Genomic DNA, 25,222 nt, shown 5'->3' on the forward strand with positions numbered 1-25,222 from the left:
CTTAGAATTTTTGTTCGTGCTACTTTTAGGTTTATTCATATCAGTATACTGTTTATACGTAACAATCGACGTGATAAGATATCAATTTCATTACTATCATTCATCGAACATCGATAGGTCCTATTTTATCTTAATTAAAAACTTAGACGACTTACTATCCTGATTTATCTCAATTAAAAATTTAGAAGACTTAATTATGCACTTCTGTTGGCCGAAGATAGCGGCTCCGGCAATATAAAATGAACATAAATGATTGAGTCCATGCTGGAGTAACTTTATTTGGATGGGTGCAGGGCCATTTATTACTTTTGGCTGAATATATATGGGGAGATGGAAAAAGAGATAGAAGAGTACGCGTCGCCCCCGTGGACTCGGCTGGACTTCGTATACCAGGCTGCGCTTCCATTGTTGCCGTGCGCATCTCGAACTCGCTGCATCTGCGCACGCCTCTCTCTCTCTCTTCGTCGGCGGAAGTGTCCGCAATCTGTCTGCTGCCATTTCTGCTCTCGAGGTAAAAGTTCGTTCATCTCTTTAGCTCCTCGCGTTGACCAGGCCTTCGATTCGGTGCCGCGGATGGCTTTTGGGTTCGTGGATAGACCCGCGCGTGAATAAGGCATTTGCTTGTTCTCGACGGCGAGCAATTTCTAGCTCGAAATCTGTGGATAGGACCGGGTGTTTCTCGCCCCTGTGATGTGATCGCGGCCGGAAACGAAGTTCTCTGCGCTTGTCGACGATCCTCGGCCGGGAACTTCTTATAGTCGTCTCATCTGTTGCTTGTGTTTACGTAGCTTTTTTAGCTAAAATTAAATGGGTATCCGTCATAGGAAACAATTGCGCGAGAAAATCTTGTCTTTTTTTACTTGTGTTCCATTGCCGATGCTATGTAACGTATCTGGCATAACATTCCCAGCTTGACTTTTTGGCAGGTTTTCTAGCGATTCCTCTTGAAGCTTTCAGGAGAGTCAAGCTTGCAGACAAGGCTGATAACTGCTGCGTCTAACGTAGTTATGAATTGTTTTCCCTCCTTTTTCCGTAAAAAGGAGGATTCGCACACCAGAAATACTCCCGAAATCGATGAAGGTAACCCAGTGGGCTCTTTTCATGTAGTAATTTTGGCCATAAGTTTGAATTTATCATGTGCGATGATCAAGATCCATTCGAGAGGTTGTGCCTAAGGAAAGCATCTAATTGTTTGCCACAATTGGACAGAAATTTCAAATATTCAGAATGTCAAAGTCAAACTCTTTACCTACAAGGAGTTGAAAGCTGTGACGGATGATTTTTGTGAATCAAACAAAATCGGAGAGGGCGGTTTCGGCTCTGTTTATAAGGTAAAAACTCCATAAATGTGACTTCACTATAGACAATTTGGGCCTCGGCTCTGTTTATGATTCTAGTTGTTTCATCATCTGGTGAGTTGCACCAATTAAAGATATCTCTTGGTTGGTCAGGGGCGTCTTAAAGGTGGAAAAATTGCTGCAATCAAGGTCCTCTCTGCTGAATCAAGACAAGGAGTAAGAGAGTTCTTGACAGAGATTAATGTGATATCTGAGATCGAGCACGAAAACTTAGTCAAGCTTTATGGATGTTGCTTACAAAATAGTCAAAGGATTTTGGTTTACAACTATTTAGAAAACAACAGCCTTGCTCAAACTCTTCTAGGTAAATGTCATCAGTTTTCGCATTTGAATTGGTTTAATCATGCTTTATTACGAACATGCACCTTCCCCTTCTTATTGGGTTCTCAGTTAGCCTTTCATTGGGCATCTACCTCCACACTTTGATGTGTTCCTTATCCTCATGTCTACATGGTCAGTTTAATCAACTGTTACTTGTGCTAAAACCTTCTCACTTTAGGTGCAAATCGCAGCAACATCCAGTTTAATTGGCAAACAAGATATCGCATTTGCATTGGGGTTGGAAAGGGCCTTGCTTTCCTCCATGAGGAAGTACGGCCATACATTGTTCATAGAGATATCAAAGCTAGTAACATTCTCCTCGACAGAGATTTGACACCCAAAATTTCAGATTTTGGGCTCGCAAAGCTTATTCCGGACAACGCTACGCATGTTAGTACGCGTGTTGCTGGTACATTGTGAGTTCCTTCTTTGTGTGTTCAATTACATCATTCAGATTAACTTATTTTGTCCATTTGCGCTACTTATATCATATCCTGGCACTGCACTTAATGTCGCATATACTGTCTTTAACTTTGTTTGAATCTGTGATGAGCATGACACATTTTAGGTTGACAAGATCATTAGTCATACTCTTAAATGAATACTTCACTTCACTATGCAGTTTAGGGCCCCGATGCCATTCTTTGTCGGGCTAAGCAACTGGAGATTCTAATGGAACTGACAAGTTAGGAATGATTATGATAATTGACCTAGCAAGCAAGAACCAATGTGCAGGACTAGTAAGTGGATGATAATCGCCTATGAGCACCCTGGCAAGATAGAGAAGACTTGTGCAAGTAACTTATAGGTTTTATCTAGGTATGGTCAGAACCTAAATGGATTTTGTTTAGTCAAATGCATCAACTGTCCTGTCTTATCGGATCAATGCTTTTAAAAGAAAAATAGCCTTGTTTAGTACGCTTTACAAGCTGGGAGCATTTCATTAACAGTCCCTCAATCTAAATTAAGCCTATCATGAACCTAAGAGTTAACTAAGGGTGCATCGTCTTTATAGGCAGCCTTCTACATTTGTTCTCACTTAGCAGAATATTGGAACCTACATTTGGCTCCCCCTTCCACATTTTGGAAGCATATTGACATTTTTTTTCCTGTCCTGCAGAGGTTATTTGGCACCAGAATATGCAATTGGGGGTCGTTTGACACGTAAAGCAGATATTTACAGTTTTGGAGTCCTCGTTGTGGAGATAGTTAGTGGAAGGTGCAATACAAATACAAGACTGCCCCCTGAAGAGCAGTATCTCCTTGAAAGAGTATGTTCTCTCTGAGTTTTGTCTCTTTGAAGTCTTCTTTGTCTTCTTTATAAGATAACTGTGAATTTGCTTTGAATCGTGTAAATTGCTTGTGTCCCTAAGTAGTTGGCTTTAAAAAGTTTTAAGTAGATGATAAGCTCCTCAGCAGTGTATGGAAAAGCTCTTCCCAATAGCTGTGATGCAAACGTGGCATACCGTCATTTTGAAGGCTTTCGGTTATAGCATGTTTCCAATATGGTTGACGGTTCCAACCAAAGGTTGGAAAGAGAAGTTGTCAACCATTCTATTCGCATTTTTAAGGATTTCAGATAGCATGATTGAAAATGGTTGAAGTTTCCGACCAAAAACTAGGAAGATAATTATTCAACCATTCCAACCGGAATTCATCAAACTGATGGCATGCGCATTCTCATCTGACATTTCAAAGAGCTTTCAAGAAACGCTTATGTTCCCAGCTTTTTCGTCATGACAGGCACTACCAGACAATGACTGAAAAGAAAGCATAAGAGTGTCCATAGGACTAGCTATCAAATATACTCCAGCCCCAATCTTTTTTTCGTTTTTTCTAAATCGTGGAGGTGGTCAATGACCTGCGGCTTCTTTTCTTCCCCTCGTATCTCTTCCCGTTTCAGAGGATGTTCTATTGCCAGAGCGAGGCTATAACTGGTCTTTTGTATAGACAGATATTGCTCCAGTAACTTGATTGCATAAAAGAGTGTGCTTATTGTGAAAATTTGTCATTTCAGACATGGGAACTCTATGAGCGGAAGGAGCTGGTTGGATTGGTGGATACATCATTGAATGGTGATTTTGATGCTGAGGAGGCTTGTAGGTTCCTAAAGATCGGACTCCTCTGCACCCAAGACAATCCCAAGCGCCGGCCGTCCATGTCAACTATAGTTAAGATGCTTACCGGTGAGATGGGTGTGGATGAAAAAAATATTGCAAAGCCTGCATTGATCTCTGATTTTATGGACCTAAAAGTGCGGGGTCCGCCAAGATCGTCTGGAACAGAGAACACTTCCTATAACGTGACCTCCAGCTCAGATACTCGAGAGAATTCTACCTTGTCATTGGGTGCCTCAACTTTTGGTACCCTGACTGTCTCGCCGGTATATGACCAGAGCCTTTGATCTCGTCTCCATGCTGTCTTATTGACAACTTTAGTTGTGAAGTAAATACTTGCGAAGTTTTTCCCTGGTTTGTTGAGGTTTGTTGGCTTGTGTAAATTGTTCACGTTGCTTCGGATGACATTTGCTTTATGCTGAGCGACATAATTAGAGGCTTCGGCCGTGTAAATTTAGCCAATTTAATTGATTGGAAGAATAATTCTGCCGTTGTCTTGGTGTCTCAATCGGTTGTATCAGATTGTTCTTTTGCTAAGATTTAACAGGAAGGCGCTTGCATCAGATTTAGTGTTTCTTGGGTGCAGCTGAACCGTCAAAGCGGCGCACGGGGAGCGCGAGGTATGCAATTTCTTTCCAAACACTTTCCAGGGCTCAATTTGATAGCGAGCTGCAATTATACTTGGGATACGAGGCTTGGCATGTGAGTGACCAAGACTCTGTTTGCGAGTTCGTGCCAATGCAGTCTGTTGGGTTTGCGATGGCTTCAAAGTTGTCCATTTCTATCACCTAATTTTTCACGAATCACGATTTCTACCCAATCTACACAGGACCCATTCCTTGACTTTGCCTTAGTGGCTATCATCTGGGTCTTAGAATTTACGTTGTCATTAACGAGTAATTCAAATTCAAGAGCACTCGTTATATCCAATAAACCGATTGCTCTCATATTACATTTGATCACTTATTTTAAAGTTGAATCATTCTATACTATACTGGACAAGTATTTCAAATAATCCATTACGTTGACCAAGTTTCTAAAGAAAAGCCATGTAAGGAACTAGCTATGGAGCATTGAATGTGTACATTAGAATGGAAACCAAACGACCAATTGCAGGCAGGCAAATGGACTCGAACGTTGCTTTTCGAATCACAAACACAGGCCGCACGTACTCAATTCATGTACAGAAATGGACTAGACACATCCTCTGTACGAAGCCGACGTAGCCGAAGGGGGGGGCGCGGGAAGATACTCCCCATGCACTTAGAAATGCGTGGTGGCGAGCCTTAAATTAGACATTGAATGCAATCCCACCCGCCCACCAACCCATCGAAATCACCATTTAATGTCCCCTCGTCACTTCGATAGATGACGTTCCCAAGAGAGAGGGGAAGAGAGAGCGAGACAGGGAGAGAGAGTATGGCGACGACCCCAGCGACGATGGCGAAGGAGGAGAGCCGCGGCATGCATGGAGGAGAGAACGGAGGAGAGAACGAGAGGGTGCGAACGGCGGAGATGCTGATGAGGGTGGTGCCGATGGGTCTGTGCGTGGCGGCTCTGGTGATGATGCTCAGGAATTCCGAGTCCAACGACTACGGCTCTCTCTCCTACTCCGACCTCGGCGCTTTCAGGTTTCTTTTCTTTCTCACCACCTAACTCGAACCTCAGAGAGAAGTCGGACTCGTAGGATGAAAGGGAACTCGTTCGTTTCCGTTGCAATTTGTACGGGACAGGTTCTTAACTAGCTCGCTAAGCATTTTAGGTTTTACATGTGGTGCGGGGCTGGCGTTCTTGCTCTCTTTTGTTTGATAATTCTTTCGCATCGCATGCATAGATTGCCATTTGAATGAACAAAGAGAGATCTTCCTTTTCCCCGTCCCCATGCTCTTACTTCTATCTAGGGACGGGCGGGCAAAAGGTGGGTACTTGGCATGCCCTTCCTATTCATATCTTCACCCTCTGTGAGCTTCCTGGGTTTTGTGCCGCCGTAGATTGTGTTCTCCACATTTTACGGTCAGCCATGCAAAGTTTGGGACAAAAAAAGGGTTACTTTGCGACTCCTCCGAAGAAGGGTAAAGAGGTTGCTACCGTGAACGATAGTGGAAGTAGTTAACATGAAGTGAAGCATCAGCACCTGGGGAACTTTCTGATAGAAACTTTTTATGTGGTGCAAGTTCTTGTGTCAAATATTGAAGAGACTGGTGTTTTGTCTCATGTTGTGTCGTACTGTAGGTACTTGGTGCATGCGAACGGCATATGTGCAGGGTATTCACTTCTCTCGGCTATTATAGTGGCCATGCCTCGTCCTCCAACCATATCCAGAGCTTGGACTTTCTTCCTCCTTGACCAGGTACTTCATTCATGTCTCCGAATCACGACTCCATAACAACAATCACGCACCAAAGCAGTTTTCAACCTTAAAGTAACTTGTATTGAAGACTTTCACGAGAGCTCACAGGCGGGCTATCTTTATATATGAACATTAAACGTTAAACGTTCTAGTCTAAATTGATGATTCGATCTCGAAGATTTAATTTTTCCATGTATGTCCGAAAACTGTTTTCTCCATTTTATACACATGCAAAGAATTTGAGTCAATTTTTGCTAACAAAAAAGAAATTGTACTGTGTCTAACAAAGTTTGGAAAACAGGTCCTCACTTACACAATACTGGCTGCGGGAGCTGTGTCGACGGAGGTACTGTACCTGGCATACAAGGGAGATGTGGCGATCACATGGAGCAGGGCGTGCGGGTCGTTTGGAGGGTTCTGTCACAAGGCAACGGCATCTGTGGCCATCACTTTGGCGGCGGCGGCTTGTTACATGGTGCTTTCGCTCGTGTCTTCATATAGACTCTTCAGCAGATTTGATGCCCCGGTTGCCTGCACTAGCAAAGGCATTGAAGACCCAGGCTTCCAAGAGTGAAAGCAAAACCTTCTCTGTGGGAGCTCCTTACCGAGGGGTTTTCTCTATAGCTGTCTAATAACCAAAGCGACAAGCTAGTATGTCATGCAACCAGCTCGATGTGGCCTTTGGAATCCAATTAAGAAAGTCCATGTTCGTCCTCCGTTTCGGTTTTCTGCTGGTCAATAAACGTGTATCGATGGAGAAGAGCTAAAATCTTGCGAGCTGATTTCCCCACTTAAAAGCTACTCGAGCATGCGAATAAATCATGATTTTACCCTGACAAGGCTCCTGCTTATCTGAGAGTCTGAGGTTAATCCGCATCAAAAATTTAGGAAGAGAAGATTCCATAAGAACGAACTCCTAGAGCAGCCACATAAATAACTCCAATGCATGACCGCATCCATAATCAAGGGCATTACCGGATTAGATGGACCGAGCGTGAATCTTGTTTAGGATCAATACAGGTCAAATCCCTTGAAAATGGTGTCAGGCAAAAACCTCAGGAACGGCGGTTCACTTTTTGGCCAGTGGAAGTCCAATCCTTTCCCAGTTCACTAGTTAAAATGGACATGTGCTCATATTGGAGCAACAATCGCAGTAATTTGAGGCTCTGTACCTTTCAAATGAAGAACAATAAAGAATGTATTCGAGCTTTGAGTTCGAACTAAATCAATCGGTAACTATATCTATCTATCTATCTATCTCACTGCGGCAAAAATCCTGTGATGTGACAACAGATTTCACGAGCATCAGTCTGTACTCTGTCGTCCTGAAGCAACTATGCCTAACTCATAAGAAAGGCTAATCAAAAAACAGTATTGGATCACCGAAGAGAAAAAGAAAAGCAATGAACATAGTCTCAACTTCTCAAATCTAGATTACAATAGTCCGCAGCTGAAAAGCATCCAAATAAATAACATTTGCTGCCCCAAAACTAGAAATGCTTAAATCAGTCTTCACGAAGATGCAATTGTTATTCTTCAAAATCTCTTTCATTTTGCATCGATGGATTATTACTATAGATAAAACTTCCAAGGTAGACAATAAGCCCTCGCTGCAGCTTTGCTTGCAACTCCATACCAGTAGCACTACCTATAAAACTTTAATAGTTCAAGCAAAGATCTCTGCATGTGGGGAGAGAAATAAAGCCAACAAATAGATATGACATAACACATGTATGGTCCAAATAAAGGGGAGACTACAACTGTATTAAACTTTGTCCGATGAAAGAAAGTTCGCAAGGAAGTGCAACATTAAAATTCCTATCTCAGAATGTGCTGCCCGCTGACATTATTGCAACAAGTTTTTCCTCTATGTAAAGTATTCGAATAAAGACAATTCCTACATTTAACAACGTATGCTTTTAGAGCAATAGGTAGTGATCCCACAGTTTCTACGTGGTATAGAGCAGGAAATCTTGAGTTCAAACCTCTCTAAACCCCTCAAATGTCTCCCTGAGTATAATTCATTCCCACGCTTTGATTCAACCAAAGATCAGCCTACATGCGAGAGGAAGTGCTAGAGTATTTAAATGTTACACCATGTCTCACAAACAACTTAAATTTATCAATCAGTTAGTAGTGGTTTCTCAAACTTCTTTTTTCATAATTGATTATAACAAAGAGAATGACAAAGAGGTCAATTGCTCCAACCTGCTGCATCAATTACTTGATAGTCCTCAGAACTCTACCCATCAGTGATCACCATTGAAGAAAATGACTCAAGAGGTTTGAAATGATAAAGTGGAATGAGGTTGGGATGGAACAAGTCGGTTAATGGAAGAGAACGAACTGAGATCCATATTCCAATTCTCAGAATATCAATTTCGCGTCTTGTCGTGATAAATATGTGAGAATGTTTTTTAAAAGTATTAAGAAATAAAAAGGGAAGTACCCTTTTGACCAAATTCTTGGTTTTTTGTGCTGCAATGCAATTGATATATGTGATCATATCAGAGGAACTATTCCTTCAACTAGAAAGGGCCACCTAAAGAAAATTGCGCTAAATGCTAAAAAGGGAATTGAAGCCGGAATCGAGTCTTCACTCCAGTCAAATCCCCGAAAGTAAGCGAGTCCTTAAGACTGTCAATTGAAGAATCAGTACTCCACACAAAAATCTCATATCCACCAATACTCTTTAAGAGCAAAAACAAGGCTTGGTCTAATGACAAAATCACTGAAGAGTAATTTGCTGCACCTTCCTGAAAGAACCACAACTCATGTGGCATTACGTACAAAGCTTCTAAAAAGGGCAACAGATATATTGGCATTTCCTAGGCTTGATCCTCTGTATGATAAATATGTTTCAAAAGAAAAGCTTACACAAATTTTAATATCAAGCAACCAGAATCTCTGTGTCTAGACTCATTAAATGGCAAAGTTGTGGTCACTCAAGATTATCAACTGTTGAACCTAAAATCACTATAAGACTAGAAAAGTGCCATTTCAATTGCTATTTGAAAGAAAACTCGTCCATTATTCACAGGGAGAGAAATTATAAGTAAACATACTTTAGGAAATTACAACAATGAAAGACTAAATTAGAAATTTTGTATTCTGGAAAAAACAGGAAATAAGCCACATTAAAAGATGAGAACAATAAAAGGAGACAACAAACAGGTAGACCCCATCAAAACCATCACATAGGACAATCTTTTGATATTAATTGCTAGATGGCAAAAGAAGGCAGATCCAAACTGGCAGTATGAACTGGGTATTGTAGTTTGTAGTCAAACAGTTTCTTTTAGAAAACCATGTGATAAAGATAAGGTGACTTTGGATAGTCCACAGTATTATAAATTTGACAAGACCACATTTAATTTACATTGAAATTGGATGGACACAAATAAAAGTAAAATTTAATAATATAATTGCAACTGCAGAGACTGTCAACTGTATAAAGGGTTACCTGCACTACCAGATTGTTAGTTTTGCCCCCGACTTTTGCTGAAGGAGTGGCAAGCCAAGAGAGTGCGACTGGAAGTTAGGTGCTCATCCTGCAAACATGTCAGACAAGATCACCAGACTAAAAAGTGAAAACTTAGTAATCAGAAAGAGAAAGAAAATTACATGATAAACTGTTATTCCAGATCCTGAAAGATCAACAACACGGTTGGTTGCAATAACCGCTATCATCTCACAAATCTACTTTTATAAAGTATACTAATAGTTATAATATGACCCTTGTATCTAAAGAGCTCATGGAATGGCTATTGAAACTTTCATGCTATTCCCAAAGTGCCCCTTACTTTTTCCTTACACACAAGACCAATAGTCTAACTATAATAAAAAATAACCTGCACAAGTAATCTAATTATGTTAATGTTAATGGTAATTGTTATTCAAATACTAATATAATACTCTGATGATTTATTGGAATATTCACAGATAATCAAATTATGAGTAATGTATTAAATGAGAAATAATCGCCTGTTTGCTTATATGAATATAGTATAATACATATATATTATAATATATGATTGATATAACTCGTAAATCAATGATGATAATTTTTTATACTTAGTTGATTAGTGGGTGTGATTATACAAATTTCATGAAATTTTTCGGTAAGACAACATTTAATCATTTAATGTAACGTTATGCATGAATAACAATTAAAATGCTATACAAAAATCAAGAGTATTATTGATTAGTTAACATAGCCTTATACATTATTACATAGCTAATCATCAATTAACACTTATTTTATTTATATAATAAAAAATAACTCATATTATCACTTAATATATTGCTTATAATTACAAAACATCTAATATAAAGGCATGATACAACAATTAAAATGCTATATAAAAATGAAGATGATTATTGATTAGTTAACATAGCCTTATACATTATTACATAGCTAATCATAAATTAACACTTATTTTATTTTATAATAAAAGATAACTCATACTATCACTTAATATATTGCTTATAATTACAAAATATTTAATATAAAGGCATTTTGGACATTAATTCCATATTACAGCTCCAAGTTAAACAAAGTAATAGCTATTCCAACACATAAGCCCGACAGTGTAACAGTTATTACAATTACAAGCTTAATCATTACTATTGTAACCAAACCTGCAGCAAAGACCTACAATTGATCACCACCATCACCATTATCTGGAAGTTTCGTGTGCTATCTACCCCTAACTAAAGCACTTGCCCTTCACCAATTAAACTATATTAATAGGATAACCCTTAAGTTTCAGAAAATACCAGAACCAGAAGAGAGAGAATTACAAAAGACGCAACCAGCTACATGACTAAAAATAAAGGTTCCGGATAGAAATCCACTCAACCTTGTGCCGAGATGCAGCTGACTCAGACTCTACAGTTTGGATTGGAACATGACCAAGTGATTGGAATGCATCAAGTGCATCTAGGGTCAGCTGCCAACCACAAAGAGCTGTAGCAACTGCAGAAGAACTGGAACCCTCGCTTGTGCTTCCAGCGGCAGCAACATTTCCATTTACCCATGGGCAGAAAGTATTATGATGCTTAATTGGATCAAATTCAACACTACCTTCATAATTACTTTCTGCAACAGGTGGCCCTGACACCCAAAGAGCAGAAAGGGAAGAGATAAGCAAAGTAGAAATGTTGAATTATGAAAGAAAAAATCTGCCTCCAACCCTGTACCTGCTCCCTAAGTGGCTAACTATGATTGGCTGTCGTATAGTCAAATTTGGACGCATGCATAAATTAGGACTACATGCAAGTACAAATGGGCCTATAAAAAATTTGCCACTTAAGAAGCAAGAGCTATGTTGGAGGCAAACAACTTAATTATGAAAATGAAAAGCAAAACGGACATAGATAACTTGGAGTGCCGTGTGCGTTAAAGCATTTGACAAACACTTAGGACAAGATAATTTTTTTGCACTGACATCATAGCTGCTCCCAGTCAACAAAATAGAAGTGCAGTACCCAATAAGCAGTAAATTCATGTCCATAAAGTTGCAAATCTTTACCTATACCATTTCCTGCCACAAAAGCAGACTCAAGGCAAGCACCGTCATTTGCAGGAGAAGACTGGCCTCCTTGCATCACTTCATCCTTTGATGCTTCATATCCAGAACACACAATAGCATTACAAGAAAGGGATGGATGAGCGATATTTTCTTGTGCTAACATATCTATGCTAGCAATCTTATCCCCACTTTCAACAGATTCTGCCTTAGCTGAACCAACAATTTTCGACCCACTGTCTGCCCTCCCCACTGAGCGGGACACCACATCTTGGCTGTCCCCATGAGGGTCCTCTCGATCCATTTCTTCGGGAACAAAATCATCCGTATGCCCATGATCGGGAGCAAATTCCCCCGTCTGTCCCTGATTTTCTATAACTTCAGCCACTGGTTCTGCATCTCCAACAACACTATCACACCTGTGAACAGATGCATCAGTACCATGAATTTCCGCCTCATAGCTGGCACCCATTCCAACACTTCCTCCACTTATACCAAAACTAATCCCATCCCTAGCATGCGCTGTCATAGTTTCTGTGTTCACTACTTCCTCGCCATCATTTGTGCTGCTGACTCCTGCTTCTCCTTCAACTCTTGCAACAGCTGGTTGGAAGCAAGTACTCTGCTGTGCCTGATTGCTGTAGTTGAATTCTGATACATCATTCAAGTCTGGATTCATGAATGTAGATGTTGAAGGAAAATTGACATCATCAACATCAACTGGATGATTTTCAACGCTTTCTATTGAATCATCATCAGCGCTATGACATTCTATGTCCATAGCAATAACAGAGGACACATGAGTTGAAGCTCTAGTCGATGGGAAAGCAATGACATGATCATTCATTTGGTCAAATTGATAACCTCTATTTGCATCTGTTTCTATGTCATAACCCAGGGGATGGCTAGGACCAGCTTCAGATGAATCTCTACGATATGAGAAACGATATGTTTCATAGGCATCAGATTCTCGAATGCGCTTCGAAGGGCCAGCTGAATACTGCTTGCTGTCATTTACTTCATCACCATCACGATCAATAACAGTACCTTCAACACTGTCTGCCGGGTGTACCCTTAAATGTGGCCGATCAACTGTACTTCCACCTTCATCTGCACTTCGTTTACGAGTACCTGGGCCTCTTGATTCAAATGAAGCCGCACGATCGCCAACCTCACTCCCAGAAGGCTGACCAATTTTTAAATCCCCTCCCATATCAGCATCTTGGTATGGTTCTGACATCATCATCATGTTCACTGGCGTTGAGGTTAACCCACCGCCCATCGTCAAATTCAAATCTACACTTGCATGTGCTGTTAATTTTCTTTTACCAGTCGTTGCAGCCTCATCATGGTCATCAAGCCGCTCTTTCTCTGCTCCATCAGTACCAATCCATCCACTAATTCCACTGGCAGCACTTGCTCCTCGTGTCAATGTCATCTTCTTGCTCGTTTCAGGTATATCAATGCCATTGGGGATTACACGAGCTGGACGAGAAACAGTCAAGAAGTCCCAGATTCTGACTGTGGCACCACATAAGCTACAGTCCAGCAAAGGTGACCTCGACTCACATTTAAAATCCGTGCCAGGCACCTCACTGTTCCCGTAGTTTTTATTAGCTGACGTTGAGAAAGCCCTCTTGCTCAGAGCAGGATCTTTTAAACGGCCCTGGATTTTGACAGGACCAGAGGAGTATCCATTTCGAGTTGACTGAGCAGAATGTTCTTCACAATCTTGAATATCCGGAAGCCATCTTGATTCCCATCCACAAAGGCTTATAAGCTTCTGTGCCTATCGAACAGAAGAGTAGCATCAGACGATTGAAAACAAATAGAAGGAATTGTAAAATCTATCAATAAAACTTCAAGCATTTCCTTACACGAAAGTATGCGGTAACATTCTCGTCTTTGAAGGAAGGCTCGATTCCACCAACGTGTTCAGATTTGAAGCCCAATTCTCCAGCTACATAAGTCTGTGAATGAGCCAGGAAACGATCAATCTGGGATCCTCGAGAAAGCTGCATCTGCTCAACAACTGTCGCAGAAACAACTGGTAGGGCTGAAAACTGCAAGAGGCCATCGCAGCGATCTTTATAACCACCAATGAGTGCTGACGGAGGAGTAGGAGGGAACTGCACCAAGCTTTCCGGACAGCTGTTTCCTTTCCAAGGACAAGATGCTTTATGTCCTCCGTCAAGCTGCTTAGCAAAGTCTTCCCCAGAGCTACCAGCTTCATGAAGAATATATGGCGAATGAAGATCACAACACCAGGAAATATGCAAACTAATGTGATGGTTACACAATATCTACCTATAACTTGTTCAAGTCTTCAATTTAACTACTCAGCAGACAGACTAAAAGAGCCAAATCAAGACAATCCAGATATAATCTCCATATTATCATTGGTGAGGCATTGGGGTTTAATAAATGGCTTCTCTTTTACCTGTCAAAAAACCAAGTGGCTACTATCGGTCATGCCTGATGTCAATTGCTGAAGTACCTTGAGGCCATGTTCAGTAGGAAGGAATCGAATAGAAAGGAGTTGAAAAAAGAGTGAGTATGACCATTCCAATGTATAAATCCAATAATGAAACCCAATAGATTTTTTCCTTTATATGTTTGTACATTTTAAATAATTGCCCAAACTAAATAGTTAGCATACATTTCCTAAATTGTCCACAACTTCACACTGAATTAAAAAAACCCAGCCATTTGATTTTTGAAAGAAAATTTTCAATGGCTGTAGACATAACACATTCAAAAGACCAAACCACCCAATAGCCATCACTCCCATCTCTACTTCATCACCAACCAACACCACAAATGTCATCCTTGCCTCTTTTGCATCAATTTTGACTTCATTTTTCTTCCCAAATGCCTCAAAATAATGGTCTTGTGTCACCTAGATAATCCTCTCAGTGCACTCACGTGTGTGTGTGTGTGTGTGTGTGTGAGAGAGAGAGAGAGAGAGAGGGAGGGAGGGAGCATCTCAATGTGTGCTTAGACAAGAAACTATGAAAGATCTGCACATGGAATGAGGTCTCAACCTTACCAAATCATTAATAGTAGAAAAAGGGCTAAAGGTGGACATTATTATTGCTTGTATTATCATGTTTGAAGACCATATTAGGACTCAATATTCCAGGGCCTAGGCAGTGGAATAACGATCTCAGAAATTACAAGAATTGGGATTCCACCCACAAAATTTGCTCCAAACGCTTGAAAAGGAATAGATGAGGGGATGACATCTTTGTTTCTGGCTGTTCCAGTCTACCAAACATACCGCAACAGTGTTTCTTTGGTTTTGCAAGAATTTCCTTTCATAACCCAGTGAACAGATCTCCAAGATGGATAGCCCTTCAGTCATATGTTGCCACTCCCTCAACATCCCTTACTGACTGCCTTAGAAGTACTTATAAGTATGCTCATTAAATGGTGAACCCAATTGCTAAATTACAAGCACTTATAAATACTTACTAAATGCTACTCAAATTTACTTGCCCGCCTGAATTTATTTGTAATATTTAGGCTTTAGAGCCAAAAGAACACTTTAGTGAGCCCAATTCACAATGACTTATCAATTACTTTGTAATTTCAATTTTTTGTACAGGATACAAATCCATCACTCTCCACCTGAGGTGTCCCAACTATTTTAAAAACCATGGTGAGTTCGGTAGTTTTGAATTACAAGTTCTTTGAGTGAAAGTTTTGGTTTTGATACGGCGATTTTTAACCTTTATGAGCTCAAATCTTGCTTTTTGAAAGCCCGAAGCAGCTACCCAGCTACTTCCACTCAGAGTTCGAAGCTGCTTTGCGAATGTTCTCAAACTTATCATTAAAGTCCTAGTCCACTCCACGCATTCAAAAGACAAACCTCAATCACCTCCCTGCTTAATGTATTCATCAAGACCATCTCCTCAGATATAATTCAATCATAAAGAAATCTAAATAAACTTGTGACGGCCTGGTCTAAGTCACTGTATCATCTGTGACAACCCTGACCAAATTCACATGGGTGAAGCCCCCCCAAAGGGATATCCAACAATCTCTCTACCAATCAATGTGGTACTTAGGGCATCATGAAACTACATTAGAACATCATTATGCTGTGGCATAGTTTGTCGGACTAGGTGAAGTTCACAGTTAACCCAATTAGATGAGTTTTGAAAAATGTCCATAATCTGGATTTATCTAAAGCGGTTCAACTACTTAATTATGCCATACAGAAAGATCTTCTGGCTTACATCAACTGAAGTACTTTAATCATTCGTCTTGCATCAAGAGGTAAATGCTTTGAGTCTCCAATCCACATCCTACGGACCTACTTGCATAAGCCAATCAAGCACAACAATATTGGCTTTACTTATCAAGTATCAAACTCATTCCTCTTCCTCAAAATATTAGCACTTCTCATTCTAGTTACGTCATTTAAAGGACAATCAGATCACATCCAGCAACATGCTAACATATACAAGCCAATATCCTGCTAAAAAATTCATATCATGATCCCAAGCATTAAAGAGCTAACTTCAAACTACGAATTCACACTTCCAGACAATCTACTATCAGCTTTTTAGTATATAGGGCACAAAAGTGTAAGAATTAACATGATATGAAGAAATGATGAGCTAGATTGATAAAAAAAAGTTACCTCCAGAAAGCACCACGAAAGCTGATGGATCATATTTCAAGCTTGCACCACATGATTCACACTCAATAGTGTCCAAACCAATATTAATCCACCCTCTTCGTGCACAAGCCAGGGAGCTGACATCCTGCAGAAGCATTGCCACACACTCTTGTTTTCTTCATTTACAAAATACGACAGAATGTAAACTGATAACTGAACAATTCAAGCAGTTCAAAACCGTGCATATATGAAAATACAAAGCATACTATAGCCCTACTGGTACCGGTACTTGCTAATGACCTTAATGGGAGCAGAGAAACCCAAATAATACCCAGCAGTTGCATACAACAAGCAAAGACCTAAAAAAAAAAGTAAAAATACAAGAGCAGACTTGACTGCAGTATGCATGAGCTCTCGTACTTCAAAGTTGACAGATTATAACCTTGGGTTTCCCGAACCAGTTTGAAGGCTCAAATGTAGCAAGGCGCCGGAGCAGATCCCCTCTCTCCCAAGGCCTACACGACGCTTGCGACGATCCAAGCGCAGAGCCAGCAGCGGTGGTGCTCAAGGACGCCTTCGGGGGATGCCAGCCGGCGAAAGATTGGGAACCGGCCTTAGAAGTCTGGCCCATCCACTCCACGCTGCCGGCATTGGCCGGAATAGCAGGAGACGAGGCCCCAGCGGAACTGATGAAAAGCTCAGATCGTCAACAGCGGGCAAAACCGCAACAACAGCTACGAGAAGCAGCATTTACTAGCCCGAAAAAACACGCGCGCTTCGACGAAGCATTCCGCCGAACACCCAACACTCCCCAATTCGACCCCATAATGCCGGATAGAGTTCAAGCCAAAAAAAAAAAAAAAAAAAAACTACAAAACAACTAGACGCCGTCGTTCGATCCCAGCCCCACCCGAAGCACCGGCTCTCCAGTCCTCACTCTACAATAAGGAAACGAGAGCAGCCGGAAACCCTAGCGAGGGGAAATCGCGCGACTTCGGAATCGCACCGGGCGCGGCTCCTCTCGCGCGGCGGGGGGGTGGAAATCGAGCCCTCGCGGGGGCGGCATTCGGGGCATAGCGAACGAATCGCCCGTCGCTTTCGAGGAGGACGAAAGGGGAAGAGGGCGCGGACGAGCTCGCGCGCGCGCGCCCGGGGCGGGGGTTGAGGGCGGAGGGGGGAAGGTTTAATAATAATACCTAGCGGCCGGAGAAGATCTGGCGAGGGCGAAGGCGTCGTTGTTGGTGCCGCCCGAGCTGATGTCCTCGTCCTTCATCTTCCTCGACCTCCGCGCGAATTCCTCTTCGTCTCCCTCCTCCACTTCTTTCTCTCTCTCTCTCTTGCTGTCAGAGGCTCGCGGGCGTTTTTAAGCTGATTGTGGTTAAAAGCTACCCTTTTTTTTTCGTTTGGCAGAACCGTGCTCTTCTCCCCGACTCCCAACCTGCGGGCGCCGGGCGTGCTTTTACGGAACTGCCCTTCGATTTACCCTTAACGCCCTCGGGCTGAGCCGAGGTTGGATTCCGGTCAAATTTCAAATAATTGCCTGAGATTGCGAACGGCGACTAGAGTAGAGACCATTTCATCCGTGGCGATTTTTCTTTTGCTTTCTTCCTTTTTTTTTTTTTTTTTTTTGGACAATGCTTTCTTCCTTTTTACTTCCTATTTCTTTTTCCTTTTTTCATCTCCTCCGGTAATTCTTTTTAATTTGATTCTAATAATCACGCTCTTCATGCAAATTTATTCTATACACAATCAATTATATGGGTGAGATAAATAATAATTGTGTTATTTATCCAAAGCTCTCAATCCCGCATCAACGCCACTCTTTATCCTCAAATACGGCAAATCCGAGCCTTTGAGTAAGCATGAGCGAGCCCAGATCCGATCAATTCGTTTCGTGAAACTACAGCTTAAGAGCTCGCGAAAAATTTGGTTGGTCTTACCAATTCATTTTTTGTACTCCAATCGGCTTGGGCGGAGGGCCGCGGACGCAGTTGAGGGCGCTCGAGGAGGGGGAAATGTTGGTGATTTAGGTCTCAAAAGGATTTGAGCGGTGGCGGACCCTATGAATATCAGGACGAAAGTGGCGGACGAGAAACAACATGTGCTGCCCATTTTGAGCAACGAGCTCAAAGATGACTTAGCCAGGAAGATTCCCAACTCCTTTAGACCGTATCTCTTGAAAATCAACTAACTTTAGAAACAGTTGATGGAATGGTCAAAAGTTTAGTTCGACTACAGTAGATTCGATGTTCGAATCGCAGCGTGCTCCATTTATTGAAGTAGTCTTTGAGACCATGTCCTAGGAATCGGAACCCCCTTTTGGAGGTTCCCATCCTGTGGGTAGTCTTTTTCATTGCACGTGATTGGAGGTTCCCATCCTGTGAGTATATTCTTTTTCATTGCACGTGATTGGAGCGATTTACATACTTCCATGAAAATTAGTTAAGCTAAATAATTTGTATAAGACATCCAAAAAAATAGGAAAAAGCTAAAGCCTCTTCAAAATAGGGTGTGTATCGATCTTGATCCAACCCAGAGATTGGACTCAACAGATCGGGTCGGAGACCAGTCTGATTTTCAGTTCAACATAAGGAGCCGAACTGACCAAGATCTTTTAATTTTTTCTTTACTTTGAAGCAAACCCTAATTAATAAATTATTTTTAACAAATTTTGGGAAACTCTCGCTTATAAATAATAGAAGAAACCCGGAAAAAAAAATAGAGAAGGACATCATCGACTAAGACCGACCCTATAATCAAACCGGATCAATCGATCCAATTCTAGGATTGGATGGCTGATTCCCAGTTCCACAACCTGGGAATTGACCTTGTCAATTAGTTTCTAGGTAAGAACTTATCACCCCTATTACAGTACAGAGTGCCCAATTCTCACTTATTGTAGGGAGGTTGCACAAAACAATTATTTTCTTTCAAGATCCCCATAGAGACCAAGGGGAACATCGGTCTCAATCCAACCTGAGAACTGAGCCAAATTAGTAAGTTCTGGACAGTTCTCAGGGAAATTAATTCAGTTGAAATCAATTAAGTTCTTGGTTCTCAAAATTTGTACCTGAATGAAGCTGGTAGGGGCAAAAAGCAAAACCCTAGGCCTCTTCAGTCTCACATCTCTTGACTCTCGCAACTCCCTCTCTTGCCCTCGCTCTCGCCTTGCCCTCTAAGCTTGCCTTAGGCCTTTGCTCTCGATCTCACGTTGCCCATAGCGTCGCTGCTGACCCTCTACTTTAGCAAAAGAGAACAAGTGTAATCAAGTAAAGATTGCATTTTTATGAAAAGACACGATATTTGTTCTTGTGAAGGAGGAGGTCCCGAAGGGTGCAGTGGAGGAGAGAGGCGAGACTGAAGAGGAGGAATGATAGGCTAGAAATTACGAAAGAAGGAGAAAGGCAAGCCTTGGACAATTCTCAGTTTTCCATTTGATTTTTCGATTTTTTTAATTTATTTTTGTAGTTGACAGTACAATTTCCATCCAAGTAAAGCCCTCCGTGCCAACTGCAACCATAACAAGGTCTAGTCTTTTCTCTATCGCCATCAGTGCTAACATGGGTCATAAGCCAATCAGTTCTCAATGCCATCCGATGCAGCTACCAAACTCTATAGCTTTGGGAAAGCCATAATTATCATCATTGAAAAGAATATGTCACCTCGATGTTATCGATAGGTTAGAATGCACTACTTTTATTCTTCCAATTTTCCCTCCATAAAGAATAGTAAGGCAAATGCTCTTGTAATAATGACCAAAGGAAAATTCAGAAGATTCTAGAAAGCAATTCTAAAACCGACCGGTCTAGCCTCCGATTTCAAAATTTTAAAATCGAGAGTCACAGAATCAGTTTCTCGTTCTGGGTTACGAACTGATTATCCCTAATATAAATCAGTTTCACATATATTTTCTTATTCACCATTTTTATGCACACGAAGAGTCTCCCCCTACTTTTTTACCAAAAAAAAAAAAAAAAATAGTCTCCCCCTACTTTCTCTTAAATCAGCACATCTTAGCATTGCCATCCAAACTTTTCTAGAGAAACTTTTCCTTGTTTGGTTTAATATATAAAGGGAGAAAATGAAGAAAATTGAAAATAACTAATTTCTCTTCGAGCCAATATCTTGTTTTCTCCCAAAAGTCGGAGAAATAAAAGGATATTACCCCTGTAAGCATTTTAATTTTCGAAACAGTCCTTTGGATAAGACAAAGTTTATTCCATTTATTGCTTACGTTATTTTTCTCTACATCATTTCTCTTCAATACACATTTAAACAAAAATGATTCCCTCCCCAATACATATTTCAACTCTAGGAAGCTTTGAAAGAAATGAGAACGGGAGAAGGATATTACCGGTTTGGTTCAGCTTTAGGGGAATGTCTTTGCAAAAATGCAAATACCTTTGGGTGAATTAAGTTTTCAAAATGCAAATAGTATTTGGTGAATTGTAATTATAAATTGTATCGAGAAACAATTTTGGGCAAAATACTTGTTTGGTAAAAATTACATTTGTAAATGATTTTTATTAAATTAAAAAAATTAAATTTTTTTTTTTTTTAAGTCTCGGCCATTGATCGGCGGATTTGGCTACTGACAGCCTATATTTGGCCCTTGGATGCCGTTGCTTGACCTCAGGCGACCGGTCGCTTAGGTAGCCCGACCCTAGCAACCATCGCCGAGGTCGCGCAATTCAGGCCATTAGTCACCTGGATCGCACAACCTAGGCGTTGCCTGAGGTCCGATGACGGTTGCCGGGGTCGGGCGACCCTTAGGCAGCAGTTGCCAGGGCGCAACCCCTTGGTCGGTGATCGTTGACCTCTAATCAGCTTTTCCATGCGACATTTGGAGAAGATGAACAGTAAGGGTGCGTTTGGAATCAGCTTTGCAAGGGACTTTGGGCTTCTAAAGATACTTGGGCTAAAGCTGAGGTGTTTGGGAACAATTTTAGAATTTCCATTAGGCCAAAGCGGCCTTCCCAAGGCCTGAAAGCCCAAGGCGGTGAAGGGGTGCCTTGGGCTTTCAGCTTTCTCGGCATACAAGTGATATTGTTCATTTTTTTTATTTTCTTCCAAAATATCCTCGCCTACTCTCGATTTTTCCGGTTTTGCCCTCGTTGTTGTCTTGTTCATCTTCTTCTCCGTTGAAGGCCGACGGCGTGTTCCTCGAAGCCGAGTGAGTGGCCGCCGACGGCTCGGCATGGTTGCGGTGGCCCACCCGACCGTCGTCGCCGGGGAGTGGTGCGACCGCCGCCCGTTCGGGTTAAGGCGATCGCCGTGGGTTGCGGTGAGATTTGGGTCGCCGACCTCGCTGCGACCGATATCCGAGGGCGGCGAGGTCCTCCCATGACCTCGCCGCCCCAGATCTTGGTCGCGGCGGTCACCGGAGGTCGCGCGACCTCGCTGCGACCCGAATCCGGGCGGCGCGGTCGCGTGACCCCGCCGCGACCCAGATCTGGGGCCGCAAGGTCGCGGGGACCTCGCCGCCCAGATCTAGGTCGCGGCGGGGTCGCCGACGTCCGAGACCCTCTACGATGGTCTTCAATGGTCGCCGACGTCCGGCGACCCTCGCCGTGGTCTTCAATGGTCGCCGACGTCCGGCGACCCTCGCCGTGGTCTTCGGTGGACGTCGGCGGCCACTTGCCCTTCCCGCCATCCGCCCTTCCGATCAATTTTTTATTTATTTTTCTTTTTATAACTTTTTTTATTACAAAGCACTTTGCAAATATAATTCCTCCAAATACCATTTTGTTTAAAGATACTTCAAATGGGCTTTCAAACTACAATTTTACCAAACACACTTTGCATTTTGGAAAATACATTAAACTCAAAGGTCTTTGCATTTTGCTAAGGACTTTTCCCAAAAGCGTTCCCAAACGCACCCTAAGTAAGACTGCATTCCGAAAATGCAACTCTACAAAGTACCTCGGACGTGCTTTGGACTAAAGGCATTTAGAGTCCCCTGGAGATACAATTGTATTTTCCCAAAGTTGAGCAAAAACACGAACCAAACGCGTTTGTATTTAGCCAATGGACTTTAGAGTTTCAAAGCCCATTTCAAATGCCGAACCAAACAGGGCCTAAGAGCACTAAAACTTTCGTATGGCGTTCATTTGAGTGTTAAAACTTTTTTTTTTTCACTCATTTGAGTGCTACATCAAAGTAAAATCACTCACTTAAGTATCACTTCTGACCAAACATTGAATTTTCTATTTTTATTTTGTTTTTTACTTTAGGACCGGCGAGGGTCACCTCGCCCTCTATTGCGAAAGCACTAGGCAAGGCTGTTGGGGCCTTGTGGACCACTAGTGAGGCCGCCTCATCCTCACCACAATGGCTTGGGGTGAGAGCATCACAACCTTGTCGGCCCTAGGTGAGGTAGTGTCACTTGCGGCCATCCAAAGCTAACGAGGACCCCCACGGCCTCACCACCAGCTAGCAAGGCCTCAATAGCCTCACCTAGGGCCTTTGTGACTAAGGGCAAGGTGGCCTTCGCCCAAATTGGGCGAGGGTTTTATGCCTCGTCGGCCCTAAAAAAAAAACCCAAAAAGATAAAATTCAAAATAAAAAAAATTCAAAAAAATTATAATTAAAACTAATAAAAATATTTAAAATAATATTTAAAATTTATCCACGTCGAAGGATCGCGTCACCATATTGGGCACCAAGCATCTACATCGGATTTTCCGATGCGATAAATCGAAATTGACACTCAAGTGAGTGATTTTTCAAATCCTTCAAGTGAGTGAAAAAAAGAAAAAAATTGGCCCTCAAGTGACTGCTATACGAAAGTTTTGACATTTCTAATATTCTTCTCCCAAAGAAAACTTAAGATTTAGAGTGAAGAGACAAATAAAGCTATAAAAAGGGGCTCGAAAAGTTCCCAATAAGAAAAATCGAACTTGACCCGAATTGATCTTAAACATGAATTTTTGTCTCTAAATTGACATGATTGATACATATTTATCGATTTTTAAATAACAAAACATTTTTGTTATCATATTCAAGTGAATTTTGATAATTAAATAAAACGGTAAAAATGACCGGGATGAATATGACTAGACGACACCAGACGAGCTGCCCATTTCTATTTGAACGATGATGAATTCGAGATAGGCGGGGAAGGAGGAATGGCTGAAAAGGAAACACTATTTCCCTTTATCCATCTCATTTGAGTTTTATTTCATTTTTATTTTTTTAGCTTATAAATATTAACATACCAAATAATGCACATTTGTTATAAACGAGGGAAAATTATAAAATAAAAAAACTCAAACTGCCTAGTAACCTAGACGGGCTCATACTGTGTTTTTATTTTAATATGCTAGTGTCCACACGCCCAGCACCTGCTAATTCTCCTCTTATTGCTTTACGTCCCAAAAGTCTTGAGATCCAAATTGAAGTATGAGGAAGGCTATTTATTCTCTTCGTACAATATTGCCTAATTTGTACGGTCCATTTTAAATCTTTAGTTTTCTTTGGGAGAAGAATATTAGAAATGTCAAAACTTTCGTATAGCGGTCACCTGAGGGCCAATTTTTTTTTTTCACTCACTTGAAGGATTTGAAAAATCACTCACTCGAGTGTCAATTTTGATTTGTCGCATCGGAAAATTCGATGTAGATACTTGGTGCCCGATATGGTGATGTCGATCCTTTGACGTGGATAAATTTTTAATATTATTATTAGTTTTAATTATATTTTTTTTGAATTTTTTTATTTTTATTTTTATCCTTTTGGCTTTTTTTCTTTAGGACCGACAGGGCACAAAACCCTCGCCCAATTTGGGCAAAGGCCGCCTTGCCCTTAGTCACAAAGGCCCTAGGCGAGGCTATTGAGGCCTTGCTAGTCGGTGGTGAGGCCGTGAGGGTCCTCGTTAGCTTTGTGATGGTTTTATTTAATGTGATGGGCCTAAGTTGGCCCGTCCCACCCGATGTTGGGCCTAAAAGCCCCGTCCATCAAGATTATGGCTCATGGATGAAGGGATATGATAAATGGGTACGTTTCTTTTTGGAGGGGACATATATAAAGGAGAAAAGAGAGGGAGGAACACACCTTTTGGCATTCACGTATGTTCCTCCTCCTCTCTCCCTCCAAAAAGAAAAACAATGAGAAAAATGCGACGCCATCTTCCCTTCAAGGCCAATTGACGTCATGGGATCAAACAAGATCGGTTTTTCTTCCTCATATCGGCGTTGGTGTTTAATCTGTGGCTAACAAGGTACGTTCAATTCTGTGATGTGTCTTAGGATCGGTGATGCATGTGTTTTTCCCGGGCTCGTCTTCCACATTCGTTTTAGGGGTTCGATTTAGTGTCGAATTCGATTTTTGGGAATCCGACAACCCAAACACTTTGGATGGCCGCAAGTGACACCACCTCACCCAGGGCCAACAAGGTTATGATGCCCTCACCGAAGCCATTGCGGTGAGGGTGAGACGGCCTCACTAGTGGTCCACAAGGCCTCAACGGCCTTGCCAAGTGTCTTCGCAATAGAGGGCGAGGTGACCCTCGCCAGCCCTAAAGAAAAAAATATATATAAAATTCCATGTAGGATGTTTGGTCAGAAATGATACTTAAGTGAGTGATTTTATTCCAATATAGCACTCGAATGAGTACAAAAAAAGTTTTAACACTCAAGTAAGCGCCGTACAAAAGTTTTAATACTCTTAAAGTAAGAAAAAGCTGGTCTTACTTGGCAAAACAAAGTGGCCAATGGCCATGAGCATGAGCATGAGCATGTCGGAGGAGGGTCAGATTCTCGCCACGTGGCCAAAAGGACCCGAAGAGGAGGACCCACCCGAGATCATTGACCCGCTTCGGGCTTTCAAATTTCAAAAATATCCATCCAACGGTCGATCCCGACCCCACCACCCTCTTACCGAAAGCGGGTGACGCGATCGACGCCTCGCCGGACGCAACC

At 41.7% G+C, this 25,222-nt stretch overlaps 3 protein-coding genes across 4 annotated transcripts; 2 read left to right on the forward strand and 1 right to left on the reverse strand.

The window, feature by feature from the left end:
* Positions 1–339: 339 nt before the first annotated feature.
* Positions 340–4,304, forward strand: LOC104450025 (cold-responsive protein kinase 1). Its single transcript, XM_010064411.3, has 7 exons — positions 340–511; positions 927–1,080; positions 1,210–1,331; positions 1,452–1,662; positions 1,858–2,095; positions 2,800–2,950; positions 3,697–4,304. Exons 2-7 carry the CDS (start codon positions 1,008–1,010, stop codon positions 4,081–4,083), a joined length of 1,182 nt encoding a protein of 393 aa, XP_010062713.1. The 5' UTR covers positions 340–511; positions 927–1,007; the 3' UTR covers positions 4,084–4,304.
* Positions 4,305–5,155: 851 nt separating this feature from the next.
* LOC104450028 (CASP-like protein 2A1) lies at positions 5,156–6,928 on the forward strand. The gene is made up of 3 exons (XM_010064414.3): positions 5,156–5,427; positions 6,029–6,146; positions 6,448–6,928. The coding sequence occupies exons 1-3, from the start codon at positions 5,165–5,167 to the stop codon at positions 6,718–6,720; spliced, it is 654 nt and encodes a 217-aa protein (XP_010062716.3). The 5' UTR covers positions 5,156–5,164; the 3' UTR covers positions 6,721–6,928.
* A 445-nt stretch (positions 6,929–7,373) lies between these two features.
* LOC104450026 lies at positions 7,374–17,671 on the reverse strand. Of its 2 annotated transcripts, none has more exons than XM_039314189.1 (8): positions 17,501–17,671; positions 16,747–16,990; positions 16,326–16,449; positions 13,555–13,904; positions 11,681–13,466; positions 11,009–11,262; positions 9,610–9,697; positions 7,374–7,782 (listed from the first exon to the last, which is right to left on the reverse strand). In XM_039314189.1, exons 1-7 carry the CDS (start codon positions 17,575–17,577, stop codon positions 9,626–9,628), a joined length of 2,907 nt encoding a protein of 968 aa, XP_039170123.1. In that variant the 5' UTR covers positions 17,578–17,671; the 3' UTR covers positions 7,374–7,782; positions 9,610–9,625. The 2 variants fall into 2 exon arrangements, with proteins under 2 accessions (XP_039170123.1, XP_010062714.2); XM_010064412.3 differs by having other exon boundaries at positions 7,374–7,794.
* Between the last annotated feature and the right edge of the window lie 7,551 nt (positions 17,672–25,222).

The sequence above is a fragment of the Eucalyptus grandis genome, chromosome 6 (genome assembly GCF_016545825.1).
Source record: "Eucalyptus grandis isolate ANBG69807.140 chromosome 6, ASM1654582v1, whole genome shotgun sequence".
Lineage (NCBI taxonomy): Eukaryota > Viridiplantae > Streptophyta > Magnoliopsida > Myrtales > Myrtaceae > Eucalyptus > Eucalyptus grandis.

Bases quoted from the DNA above. Each gene is read 5' to 3' on its own strand.
- LOC104450028 (XM_010064414.3), top strand. From the start codon at position 5,165: ATGACGTTCCCAAGAGAGAGGGGAAGAGAGAGCGAGACAGGGAGAGAG. The intron at 5,428-6,028 runs GTTTCTTTTCTT...GTCGTACTGTAG, and splicing joins TCCGACCTCGGCGCTTTCAG to GTACTTGGTGCATGCGAACG. The intron at 6,147-6,447 runs GTACTTCATTCA...TTTGGAAAACAG, and splicing joins CTTTCTTCCTCCTTGACCAG to GTCCTCACTTACACAATACT.
- LOC104450026 (XM_039314189.1), bottom strand. From the start codon at position 17,577: ATGAAGGACGAGGACATCAGCTCGGGCGGCACCAACAACGACGCCTTC. The intron at 13,467-13,554 runs GTAAGGAAATGC...TCTGTTCGATAG, and splicing joins ATGTTACCGCATACTTTCGT to GCACAGAAGCTTATAAGCCT. The intron at 9,698-11,008 runs GTTGAGTGGATT...ACATGTTTGCAG, and splicing joins CAGCTGCATCTCGGCACAAG to GATGAGCACCTAACTTCCAG.
- LOC104450025 (XM_010064411.3), top strand. From the start codon at position 1,008: ATGAATTGTTTTCCCTCCTTTTTCCGTAAAAAGGAGGATTCGCACACC. The intron at 1,081-1,209 runs GTAACCCAGTGG...ACAATTGGACAG, and splicing joins TACTCCCGAAATCGATGAAG to AAATTTCAAATATTCAGAAT. The intron at 1,332-1,451 runs GTAAAAACTCCA...TTGGTTGGTCAG, and splicing joins GTTTCGGCTCTGTTTATAAG to GGGCGTCTTAAAGGTGGAAA.